The sequence below is a fragment of the Galeopterus variegatus genome, unplaced genomic scaffold, assembly GCF_000696425.1.
Source record: "Galeopterus variegatus unplaced genomic scaffold, G_variegatus-3.0.2 Scaffold530, whole genome shotgun sequence".
NCBI lineage: Eukaryota > Metazoa > Chordata > Mammalia > Dermoptera > Cynocephalidae > Galeopterus > Galeopterus variegatus.
Genome location: NW_007726641.1, coordinates 292,982 through 305,938, shown reverse-complemented (window position 1 = coordinate 305,938; position 12,957 = coordinate 292,982). Strand labels below are relative to the sequence as shown.

General features: G+C 41.8%; 1 protein-coding gene across 3 annotated transcripts in view; it reads left to right on the top strand.

Annotated features, from left to right (window-relative positions):
• Window positions 1–12,957, top strand: part of FGF13 (fibroblast growth factor 13) — a 214,672-nt gene that overhangs the window by 96,331 nt on the left and 105,384 nt on the right. The window contains exon 1 of one of the 3 annotated variants that reach the window (XM_008569801.1): window positions 9,591–9,753. The exons of the other annotated variants lie outside the window; for them this stretch is intronic. Coding sequence (XP_008568023.1) covers window positions 9,726–9,753 — 28 coding nt within the window. The 5' untranslated portion in view covers window positions 9,591–9,725. Of the gene's footprint in view, window positions 1–9,590; window positions 9,754–12,957 lie in introns of those variants that run through there. 3 annotated transcript variants of the gene reach the window in all.

The window sequence follows — 12,957 nt, the reverse complement described above, 5'->3', positions numbered from 1 at the left end:
CAATTCTCTTAGCCCCACACATTTCCACCTTTCCCCCAAACTGACATGGCTAATGACCACTGGCCTTTGAAACTCAGCTGCAAACACCTAACCTGAGAAAGGCTTCACTGACCACCCCTGAGGCTGGGTTTGGTAGGTATCCTCCTTTGTGATTTCATAATGCCTTACACCACATCTGTCATTACACTTAGCACTTTCAAGGTAAGTATGTGTGTTTGTGTGTTGGGTCTCTCTCCCCTGGAAGCTACGAGCTCATTAAGGTCTCTGGCTGCGTATGATTTCTCTAGTTTCTGCCAGTTTCTAGAGCAGTTACTCTCTTCGCCTGGTTGCCTCCTGCTTTTCCTTGAGGTTTCAGCTTAATATCACCTTCTCTGGGATGCTTTCTGTGACTTCTCTGGGATGCCTTCCCTGACTCCAGCCTTCCAACCCCCAACCAATGAGTTAGATGTTCCTTCTCTTTAACAAAGAACTTCTTTGCATTCAATGTGACTGTTTAGTCGTCTGTTTCCTCCACTAAATGCTGGACTCCTTGAAGAAAGTGACTAGGTTTTATTCAAAATTGTGTTTCCCACCCCAGCCTCCTTATAGCTAAGCACAGAGCCCACCCAGTACAGATTAGGCACTCATTAAACATTTGCTGATTCACTTCTCATTTGGCAATTGCAATTTTGCCGCTTATTTCTCTTTTGTTAAAATTTCATTTCCATTTTTGATTTATTTTTTATTGTGTTAAGAACAAACAAGATCTACTCTCTTAAATTTTTTTAATGTGCAATAATTATTGTTAACTATAAGCACAGTGTTGTACATGCATTTCCATTTTTAAACCATTCCTGGTTGCTCAACTTTGCTTAAGCATTGTATAAGTTTGAATTGCTATCTTTTTTTCTAGATAGGGTTGTTTGAAAAACAAATTGCAAAGTTATATATGTTGTAAAAGAAATAGGTACTGTATTAATCTGCTAGAGCTGCCATAACAAAATGCCACAGATTGGGAGGGTTAAACAACAGAAATTTATTTTCTTACAGTTCAGGAAGCTAGAAGTCCAAAATCAAGGTTCCATAAGGGTTGGTTTCTGGTGAGGCCTCTCTTCCTGGCTTGTAGAAGGCTGCCTTCGTGCTGTGTCCTCACATGGCCTTTCCTCTGTGTGTGCATGGAAAGAAAGAGCAAGTTGCGGTGTCTTTCTCTTATAAGGACACCAGTCCTATTCGATGAGGGCTCCACCCTTGTGACCTCATTTAACCTTAATTACTTCCTTAAAGGCCCTATATTCAAATACAGTCATATTGAGTGTTAGGGTTTCAACATATGCCTTTGGGGGGTCATATTCAGTTCATAAAAGTACCCATCTCAAGGTCATCAAAATTTTGTACAATTAAATGAAACACTATTTAAATTGCTTTGGAACAAAGCAGCAGAATGGTTTGTAACTAATGATCAAACTTCCTTAGTGTCAGTTACCTTATGTGTCAAAGGAGGGGGCTTATGCTGCTGGAGCAGTGCAAGGACTAGTAGAAGCCCCAGAAAGCCCTTGGGGTTGAGAAATGATATTTGAGTTCTCTCCCTTTCCTCCCATTCAGGTTACCGGCCCTCAAGTCTAGAATCACTGGCAGGCTGAGAAGCTCTATCCAGGTCAAGCGAACTGCTTTCTTCAAAAACTTCAGTTTTACCATTTCCTAGGTACCAGGCACCCAAAACCTCCCTAAGAAAGAGAGTCCTAGGGCCGGCCCGGTGGCGCACTGCTACAGTGCGCCGCTTGGGAGCGCGGCGGCGCTCCTGCCGAGGGTTCGGATCCCACATACAGACCGGTTCCCGCTCACTGGCTGAGCGAGGGGCGGGCGCAGCACCGAGGGTTGCGATCCCGTTGCCGGTCCCGGTCCGGTACGGGCGCGACACTGAGGGTTGCGGTCTGTTGCCGGACACGAAAAAAGACAAAAAGGAAAAAAAAAAAGAAAGAGAGTCCTAGCCTGGAAACCAGAAATACTAGAAGCAGTGGAGTTGTCCCCCCACCCTTAGAAACTTTCTGACCCCATCCCACTGTGGCCATCTGAGAATATAGTGCCAACCTGGGATTAAAACCCTTGGGAGGCCACTAAGGGGCATCTCTCTGAGTGATTCTGTCTGTCAATCATGGCTAAAGAGGCCTGTGCTCAGGAGACATTGGCCTTGGCATGCCCTCAAAGTATTTTTCACTGAATACTACTATTATGGGAGATTAGTAGTAATTGTGGAAAATAAAGGATTCTGGGGGCAAATTCGTGTGTTTAACCCAGAGTTTTTCACATTAGATAGGTTTCTTTACAGTAGGCTTTATTTGAACCTTCAACAAGCCAAATGTATAATATGAATCTCCAAGAGTGGGGTGTGGCCTTTCTCAAACTTTATGATCATGGGACCTTTTCAGTAAGAGAATCTTTATGGATTAGTATTCCCCAGGACTCACTTTGAGGAATGCTAACTCTAGAAGAATCATGTAAAAAGCCATTGCTGTGAGGTGCACCTTGACTCAAAGAATTTCTCCAGACTTACCTCTGCTCTACCTCCCTGCACTACCTACCCATAGGCTCCCGGTAATGCCGAATCCATTTAGCCTCCTATCTTGGCTGGATCACCTTTTCTTGTTTACCTGTCTTTTTCTGGACTGCTTTAGAAAACCCATAGGATTCTGCTGCCAGACTAATTTGTGTGGGCATGCTGGCCAAGGAAGAGGAAGTTGAAAGAAACTAACCTTTATCAACTGCTTACTACATGCCAGGCACGTGTAAGTGATTTGCATATATTACCTCATTAAGTTCTTATAACCACCCTATGAGATAGATACAATCATTATATCTGTTTTACAGAGGAGGAAACTAAGGCTCAAAAAGATGAGGAAACAGGCCCAAGGAACACAGCTAACAATGAGTAGGATTCAGATCCGTGTGGGTGTGACTCCAGAGCCTGTGCTTTGCGTTACTTTGCTCTGTTGCTTCCCTGAAAATCTGTGGATGGGCTGAAGCCCATCTGCATTGTGTTGGCCAAATCAGAGTACCCTAGATAACTATTTAAAATAATCCCTGCCTGCCCTGCCCCAACCCCAAAGCCAATTATTTCCAGGAAATTGTTTTGCAGTCAATGGAACTAAATTCTTTATAGGCAGCAGTGCAAGCTTTGGTCAAGTCTTCAGAGGGAATTTACAGCTCCAGCCTCCACCCTCATACTAAGGTGCTAATTTAGATCCTCATCACTCTCCCCTGTGTCTCTTAACCAAGCTCCCTGTCTCCCGTCTTAACCCCACCTCCCACATTCTCCATGCTTCAGCCCAGGTCACCTTTCTGTAAGCAGTTTAAATCCTTTCTGGTGTAAACCCCAATTGCCTTTGGGATAGAGTCCAATCTCCTCAGACTGGCTTCCTAAATTTTCCCCTGCCTACTTTTTCAGTGTGCAAGATGCAGATCCTCTCCTCTGTGCCCACTTTGTGGCCATGCCAAATGGCTTCTAATGTCACAGGTGTCCCATCTGGTTTCAAGTTGTTTCACACCTCTATGTCTTTCTCTACTTTTTCTGCCTGGAATACCCTATCTCCTTCACCAATCCCACGTGCTTCAGCAACAACTGTTCAGCTCTCAGTGTTCACACTAACTACTTACTGCCCTGTGAAGCCTTTCTGGCTCCCTCTCACCTTCTCTGAGTCTTACCAGGCCTGGTCTAGCCACCGAGACTTACCATTTTGAAGATGGCACTGAAAGCCTCCCAGCTCAGGACAAGCTCCTTCCCATCTGGGGCCTGGGCTTACTTATTCCTGTGTCTTAAGCACTTAGAACAGGCCTAGTCCATAATAAGCACCCAGGAAATGTTTGCTGAATCAAAGAATGAAAAGGAAGTTTCCCTAAATTAGGGTAAGTATTTGCCATTAATTTTTAAATTGGCCAATAGAATCTTTAAAATAAATGAAATAAACAAAGAAGACTATAATGGGATTATTCTGTTCCTATGGCCATGAGATAGGAATCTAGAAAAATCTAAATATTTATTTTCTCCCTCCATAAAATTTTTGAGAGGAAAAATAAAATTTGTTGAAAGGGGAGTTGGTGCATTGTTGGCAGCGATTAGCATCCAACTGAAATATGCTAGATTTCCACAAGGGGGTGCTATGAACACAAAAAGAAACCAGTCTTCATAAATTTGTTCTGTCTCAGAGAGAAGAACTGCAGAAACCAAGTAACTTTTCTATTTTTTCCGCATTGCGTACAATTGTGCAAGAAATGAATAACTCTCCCATCGTGCTTGAAAATCATGTTTGCCTGGAACAAGCCTTTCTGCTGATAAGATGCACACATGCACATGCGCATGCGCACACACACGCATCTAGTACCTTTAAAAGATCCAGGCATGAAGGTTAAAGATGTATAATTTGTGGTGTATCTGGAATTTGTTCATTAACAAATTTAGGTGTTATGTGCTACAATGTCAAATCAGAATCAAGCAGAATAAAAGCATATGATATGTTGCTTTTAACCCTGATACAGACTATTTTGAAGACTCGTCCAGGTATCAGAGATGGGAGATCAGTCAGCTCTTGTCACTAAGAGCACACAGACCCAGCAGTACCTACTGTGTGCACTAGGTCATAGTTGTTTCCTACGAGATCATAATGGGGGGCACACAAACACAGTAAATATTTGGGAAAGTTGTAATTCATGTAACCAGTGACTTAGGCAAATCAAATCTTGTCTTCATCTTATCTCCAGTTTCTGCCTTCAGTATGCAGCCATGGATTTTGAGTGATATTTCTGAACTGCCTCCATGTCTGTCTTCTCCCTTAGACTTGCCCCTTCAGCTCCAGAGTTCTGTGTGTATGTGTGTGTTTACCATATTTGTAACTCTTGCACATGGCAAAGGGCCTGGTACATTGGAAGGATTCAGTTAATGTTTGCAGATCGCTTGCTTATTGATCTGTTTTCACAAGAATGCTGCCAAAAATGTCAGGAAGGATAACAATGAGATTACAGGGGAGACAAGTGAATGGGCAAATAGAGACTAAGAGTAAGAGAAGAGGACTAACTCTCCTTGACTCTTCACAAGTTGCCAGGCACTGCACTAAGCCCTTTATATGAATATCTTATTTAATTCTTACAATAGCCCAGTGAAGAAATGATTATCACCCCAATCCTACCACCTATATTTTTACATAAAGCATTTCCTTTCCTCCATGGAACTCTTTAGTATTGTAGGAAATGAGTGACTAGGGCAGTGCTGATGGACTTTGAGCAATTGGATTCACTGGAGAATGCTTTATAGAGGAAGAGCAACACAGAATCCTGAAAACTCTGGGTTGAGAGAAACCATCAAGGGTATTCAGTTTAACCACCAAGTGAGTTTTTGAGACCTCTAACAGTAGTGCAGCCAGTTGCTAGCTATGTGCCCCTCTCTTAGCCTGGGTTTCCTCATCTGCAACAAGAAAACAAAACAAAGAACACCTTACAGGGTTGTCATGAGGATTAAACGAGAAAACGTTCTCCTGGAATGTATTAGGTACCCAGTACCTTTTTTCGGTTTTTTAAATAGACTTTACTTTTTATAGTAGTTTTAGGTTCTCAGGAAAATTGAACATAAAATACAGAGAGTTCCCATATAGCCCGTGCTCCCTCTCTTCCATGGCCTCCCCTCTTCCATGGCCTCTCTTCTAGAAACATCCCCCACCAGAATGGTACATTTATTAAAATTGATGAACTTACAGTGACACATCATTATCACCCAAAGTCCATAGTTTACATTAGGGTTCACTCTTGGTGCTATGCATTCTATGGATTTGGACAAATGTAAATGATGACACGTATCCACCATTATAGTATCATACAGACAAGTTTCACTGCCCTAAAAATCCACTGTGCTCCACCTGTTCATCCCTGTCGCCCCTGATCCCCTGGCAACCACTGATCTTTTTACTGTCTCCATAGTTTTGCCTTTTTCAGAGTGTCATATAGCTGGAATTGCCTTTTCAGATTGGCTTCTTTCTCTTCGTAGTATGTATTTAAGTTTCCTCGTGTCTTTTTCATGGCTTGATAGCTCATTTCTTTTTAGTGCTCAATGATGTTCCATTCTCTGGATGTGCCACAGTTTATCCATTTACCTGCTGAAGGACATCTTGGTTACTTCCAAGTTTGTGCAATTGTGAGTAGGGCTGCCATAAACATCTGTGTTCAGGTTTTTGCATGGATATTAGATTTCAACTCATTAGTACCCAGTACTTTTTAATGAAGAATATATCTATTCTTGCTCCCATAAATTCCTCTCTCCCGTAACTTCTTCCCAAGGTGAGGGATCAGTGCAGCCAAGATGCCCAATTTGCAGCAAAATGCACTTATTAATTAGCCAAGAGGCTGTGGTGGCACAGCAGGTAAACAACGTACTACAAATCTGTTTACATCACCTTCTGCAGACATTTTAAAACAATTAAACTGTCAAGTGGGCCCGGAGACAGAGCTTTGCGTTTTAATGCGAAATGATTAAATCTCAGGCATTATTGCCTTTGATGTGTCTGGGCTCTAAGAAGAGGGCAGAGTATTGATTGAGGCCTCCAGGAAGGCAGGAAGCTTACTTGGGCTGCTTGACCACAAGGCGATGAAAGCTTGGCTATCTGTAACTTCGCGGGCTGGGATTAAAGGCCACTCACTAGAGAGTTAACTAGATGTGTCAGCCTCTGTTTTGTTGGGCTCTGCCTGTAGGGGCAGGTGATGGATTGCAATTTCAGAGGGGTTCTATTGGTTGACTGGCAGAGAGAGAGAGTTTGTTGCCGATGGCATCTATTAGAAAAAGATGCATGACACAGCACCAACTGCTGACCCCGGTATTGACTCTGTCTGGGTTAAAACCATTGAAAAGGAAGTAAAAGCTGCCCATGAAAGAGCCTGGTAGTTCAGAGCACTCAATCTGGCAGTGTGGAGTTGGCGGGGGTCGGGTGCCCTGAGCCAACGGGCTGGCTCAGCACAAACCCACTCCCCCTGGTACTTTCTAAAGTGTGGAGGGACTTTAGTCCTAAGGTTTAGAAACGGAAATCAATAAAGAAATGAGGAAGTCATTGAAATATATAAGGCTAAGTAGAACAGGTGAGTGCTACCATCCCATCCCCTGTGCCTTTCTGTCACTTAAAATCCTTTCAGTGGTCACGCAACATAAAAGTACGCTAATTGGAGAACAAGATACTTGCTTCCAAAATGAAAACACCTTTGGGAAAATTGACACTTTTGTGTGATTAGTTTAATTGGAGCACTTTCCTTCATAATATCTGACCAACAGCAGCCACACTGAGGACTGGGAGAATAAGTGGACATGGGATGCAAGAGAAGGTGGGAGCATGGGGTACTGGGGGGGCATGGATCACTCTTGCAATGGAGTTACCACTGGCTAGAGAGCAGCTTGAAGACCCTGAGTGGCTGAAAATTAGTTCAGGGGAAAGGAGAGAGAGGATAGCAGAAATAAATTTGACCTGCCTTGCAATTTGGCTCCGTGTCAGCTCTCATTTTGTTTATTTCTGTGCAGTCTAGACATCCAAAAATCGAGTTGTTCCTATCCCAAGGGACCCCCTCTTCCTCCCTGCACTAACTAGTGCAGCCCCTGCAGGGCCATTATAAGAAGCTATGGCCCAGCTGAAAGACTGAGTCTCTTGATTAGGCCCAAGAAGACCACTCATATTGAGATGACTGAGTTTTGTCCCTTGAGAAGTGCCTTTTTTAAAGAGCTCTTACATTGGCCAAAAGAGACTGCGTCCATATTAGGGTTTTCTATTTTTGTTTGAAGGAAGTTGGCATCTCTTCTCTGTAAGGAGTTCACTGAAGCCTAAATTCTTCCATTAGCCGTTTTGGTTTGCAAACAGGGATCTGAGTGTGTGCAACTGTGCACCTGGTGGCCTGAGCACTAGCACAGCTTCCCAATCAAAAGGAAATGAGGAAGCCCCCATGGCCACACCCTGAAGCTGATCATCTGCCCATTTAAGCATGATCGACTAGTTAAATGATTTTCTAAAGGCTACCTAACTTGCAGGGCCTAGTGAAAAATGAAAATGCAGGGCCCCTTGTTTAAAAATTGTTAAGAATTTCAAAACAGAGAAAAGCAGTAAACCAAGTGCAGGGCCCTTCTCAGAGCAGGGACCTGTGCAGCCACATAAGTCATATGTCCAGGAAGTCAGCCCTGCAAAGGAACAGCCCTTTTTTTTTTTTTTTTAATTTTATCAATATACAATGTAGTTGATTATCGTGTCCCTTTACCGATTCCTCCCTCCCCCTTCCCTCTCCCCCCTGCCTCTCCCCCCTCCCACCTATCAACATCATATCAAGGAACAGCCCTTCTGCTTTCTTTGGATTCTAAGGGCTCCTGACGTTCAGATCCCTGGGCTGTGCATGGCTCTTGGAGGTGAGAGGAGGGTGTTTGATTTCTGGGTAGAGCAAATATCCTCCATCTTGTGCCTACTACTGAAATTCTGTCTTCACAGCTAAACCAATTTCACTTGAGGCTGGATCCCTTTGGGAGGGGCTAACGTTTGCAGCTATTGTCTGTTACACTCTTAGTGTTGGATGGAAAATGGAGGGAGAGAGCACAATGCAATTTTGATTTTTCAGAAAAGCTTAAAGAACAAAATATGTAAGTTCATGGGATGCTTTTGGATATTCATAATCTTCCTTTCCATATAGCACAGAATATGGGTGATGGGGCTCAATAAATATAGCTCCCTGTGGGTGTCAGTAATTCTTCAGTATTCATTGATAGTGACAATATTCAGAACTTGAGACAGATTTCCTTTCTTTCTGATTCAAGGGAAGTTTTCCCAGAGCTACACAGAAGGAGAATCCAATCTGTTCAATAGGAAAGACTCATTTGCTCCCAGAATAACTTAAATTTCCATTTCCATTTGAATTTTTAACCAAAATAGTGGCTCTTCCATAAAGCAAAAATAAAAAGAATGGCAATTTCTTAAAATTTTGATTTCCATATTAATACTATTGAGTGTTTCAGTAATGTGCACGGTATGATGCTAAAGTAGTCTGTTCTTACTTTTTGTTATAATTAGCTGAAAGCCATTTTATAGTCTGCTAGTAGATCCTGTGATGATATGAAAATGTATTTTTTAGGCAAAGAACTGAAAGTTCAGGTAGAATTTGAACATTTTACAAGTAATTGTTACAGAGGATTAAGCCACTGTAATTCTTACAAATGTCTGTTTTGCTTGTAGCATTTTCTATTCATCAATAATTCAATTTCAAAATAAAAGACACATTTCTACATCCCAAAAGCGATTGGGGAGCCTTTCAGACTACAAGATTTGTGTCTGTGGGAGAAGCGTCTACCAAATAAGGCAGCTAGCTCCAAAAGCTCTTCTAATGTGCTGAGGGATCCTGTTACAGACCATTTTTCGTAATTCTAGAAGGCAAAATAAAATTTTATGCTTGGAAATAATAAGTTTAAGCAAATAGTATGGGCAAAGCTTATATCTGAGTCCAAGCAGTGGTCTGATTACTGCCAGAACAATACTGCTACATGATGAATCATTAATGATCTGTGAGAGTCATAATGGTCTGTCACTAATGCCCATTAATGATCTCTCTATACCGCGAGTATGGGCTTGATGTTTCTGGCCAGTACCTTGGAGAATACTTTAGATATGCCTTAAACTTTCTCTGATCTCCTCTCTCTGTCTGCTCCAAATGTAGACAGCAATTGTCTGGGTAGGACCAGCTCATAAAGAAGCATGGCTTTGTTAAGGAAGTCGTATTCAGGTAAGATTTATTTAAGCAATGTTTGTGAAGGACATGTATTTGAAAGCTTATTCTGGGCATTAATGCCTTTGTAGAAATTAACAAAATTATGCTGTGGATCTTTCTTTTGAGACCTTTTTCTTTCCAGATGGGGCAGGATCTCTTGGTTCCCCATACTCCATGATATTTGGCTGTTGAGCATGGACTCCTTGAAAAATGCACCCTTTATTGTTTTGTTTTGTTTTGCTTAATAGGAGGAATTATAATAAGAAGGTATTAATAGTTAGAGCCAATGTGTCTATCTGGCTATTTAAAGCCCTATTTGTATTTAAGAAACAGTGGCACTAGCTGATTCAGGAGAGATTTCCTACCTCTAGACTCATATTTACTGTATGCATACAGCACAAAACATTAATTTTAACTTCTAAGGGAGGAAAAGAGAATTATGTAATTATAATTGGCTTTAATTGCATTTTTCTTTCAGCTTAGCAAGAGAGAGGGTGACAGAGCTAGGAAAAGATGGACACAATCACACATTAACTCTGAGAATCTTATTAGGTGTATCTTCAGGGAAATCACAAAAGATAGGTACTCCGTAATGTCGAAGTGAAACTAGGAGAAAATCTGTTTCTCCATGGCGGCAACGGAGATGCCGCAAATAGCTGATGGAACCAACGCCCAAAAGCCTCTAGCTCGCGGAGAAAAACAAGCTGAGGGAGGGTTGCCGGAGCGGCTGGTTTCAAGCCTCTAGGAAAATAGCAGGTCAGGGACTCTTTTGGAGGGTTGAAATCACTCCGCTGCCTTCTTTTTGATAGGAAATTTTAACATGTACCTAAAATTGACATCGTTTCTTGGAAGACTTTTTGCCAATCTTCTTATTATCTGAGTAAAGTAACCTCATCCAGCAAATGCTTTCATTGAAACTGCACTTTCTTTATCATTGAACTTGAAAAGATTCCCGAGAATGCTAACTTCTTTAAATGTTTTATTTTGCTAGAACATTTTGTCCAGATGAGTGATTACTCACGTGATTTTTGTTTGTTTCTTCAGGATCCTCCCCCAGTCCTGAGACTGCTGAGTAGCATGTGTTTATTCATGTAATTAACTGGATTAATAGGCTTTCCCTTCTGAGTTACTTCACAGGATCTCCTGAGCTACTTGGAGTGGTCTTAGAGCATCCCCAAGTGAGGGTTCAGATTTATCTGTTGTTTTGCATGGGCGTTATTTATTTGGTTATTTTTGATTGATTTCCCCATCAATTAGAAAAAGGCTTATTTGAAAGGTTAGCACATGAAGGTCATTATTAGTGATGAAAATTATTATAGAATTTGTGAGGTCATTTCAGCATTTAATTTTCTGATTATTCTCACAGTTCATGCCTCTAATAAACCCACTAGGGTTTTTACTTGCCAGATAGGAGACACTTTATAATCCTCCTTGAAGGAAGGAACTATAGACTCTATGCCCCTCAACTCAGGATATGGTATATACGGTGGAGACATTTACATTCATCACTCTGCGTATAAAGTATCTGAGTAGAACGTGTACGACAATTATTTGCTGAGTAAGGTTTGTGACACAGGTAATACTCACCAGTTATTGAATTGATATGTGCATTCGTTAATTGGAAGTGGTTTCATTGCCATCTAAGCTGTTTGGTTAGATTCAAACACAAACCAGCTTTATGCTTACAAAAGACTTCTAGATTGATGGATGGAATGTTATAAACAGACATGTCCATTTTAATAGATGTGTATTAAGAGCAACTGAGTCCCTTTGCAGAAATGAATGCAAACTATGGGACGGATTGGCAGTGACTGGAGATGCTGCAGATATTCCTCTTTGAAAAGAATGTTCAAAGTGCCTGATGCGATATAGGGTGGGTTCTGAGTTCATGGTAGCACAAGGCAAATGAGACCTGGAGAAAGGATTATGCAACCAAAGAATGGCAAGTCCCCACAAAGGTCAGGTAGTTTACCTCTTTGCCTTCAGACAGGAAAGCACTTCATCCCTTGTATATAGATGAAACTGTCTTAGCCACATCTACAACCGCTCTAAAAAAACTCATTTCAACAGTTCTCAGGACAAGAACATTCACCATAAGTCACCCATCCTCCAGTTAAGTCTGGTGCCTCCCATTTGGTCCTCAGGGAAGCTAAAGAAGAAACAGTATCTGTGTTCTGTGTAACCCTTCACAGCCTGGAAGCTCTCATGATTATGCTTACTTAAGTTAGGGAATCCATAGTTTCTTTAGCCTACCCTTTTAGTCTTGTTTCTAACCTATCCTGTTTTAGCTCATCCATTTACTTTTCTAAGTGTTTTGGTCTATGCCATGATGCCTTCTGCTTGTCCTCGACTACTTCTTCAGCTTTTCTAGGTCCTTTCATGCTTTTTACTGTTTCTGGCTGGTTTGGGGCCTTCTATTCAGTGGCCATGCCTATACCTGCCTACTAGTCAACATATCATACTGACTTAGAGTTTTCAAAATACAGAGTACATGAAGACAGTTTCCCTCTCTTAGGGGGCTATAGGAAACAATATATTTGTTAATCATTTTTCTTAGCTACAGGCACTTAGAAAATGATATATTTATTAATTGTTTTTTTTTAAATCAATAAACTTTTAGTCCCTTTTTCAGGGGATTCAGCTGTTCCATATATCACTCATTCCAAGCGTTATCACCAGGGCAGTGCCTCAAAGTGTCTTCTCATAATATGCAGGTCTGACTGCCTTGCCCTGGCTTGTAGCTTAGTAGATACTCAGTGTTTGTTGAGTGACTGTATATATCCAAAATGGCTGCATAGAGCACTAAAAAATAGTTGAGTATATTTTCTTTGGGCAAACGATTAAACAATCGAAGGTGATCTTACAAAACAAACCATAAGGGCCGGCCCGGTGGCACACTGGATAGTGCGCCGCTTGGGAAGTGTGGCGGCGCTCCCGCCCGAGGGTTCGGATCCCACATACAGACCGGTTCCTGCTCACTGGCTGAGCGAGGTGTGGGGGCAACACCGAGGGTTGCGATCCCGTTGCCGGTCCCGGTCCGGTACGGGGGCAACACTGAGGGTTGCGATCCATTGCCAGACACGAAAAAAGACAAAAAGGAAAAAAAAAAAAAAAAGAAATGACTACTCTGTTTTAATAACTGACACCTGTAAAATAGCGACCACCTCAACGTAATACATGTTAATCTTTTTATATGACCTTGAGTAATGCTGAGGGCTC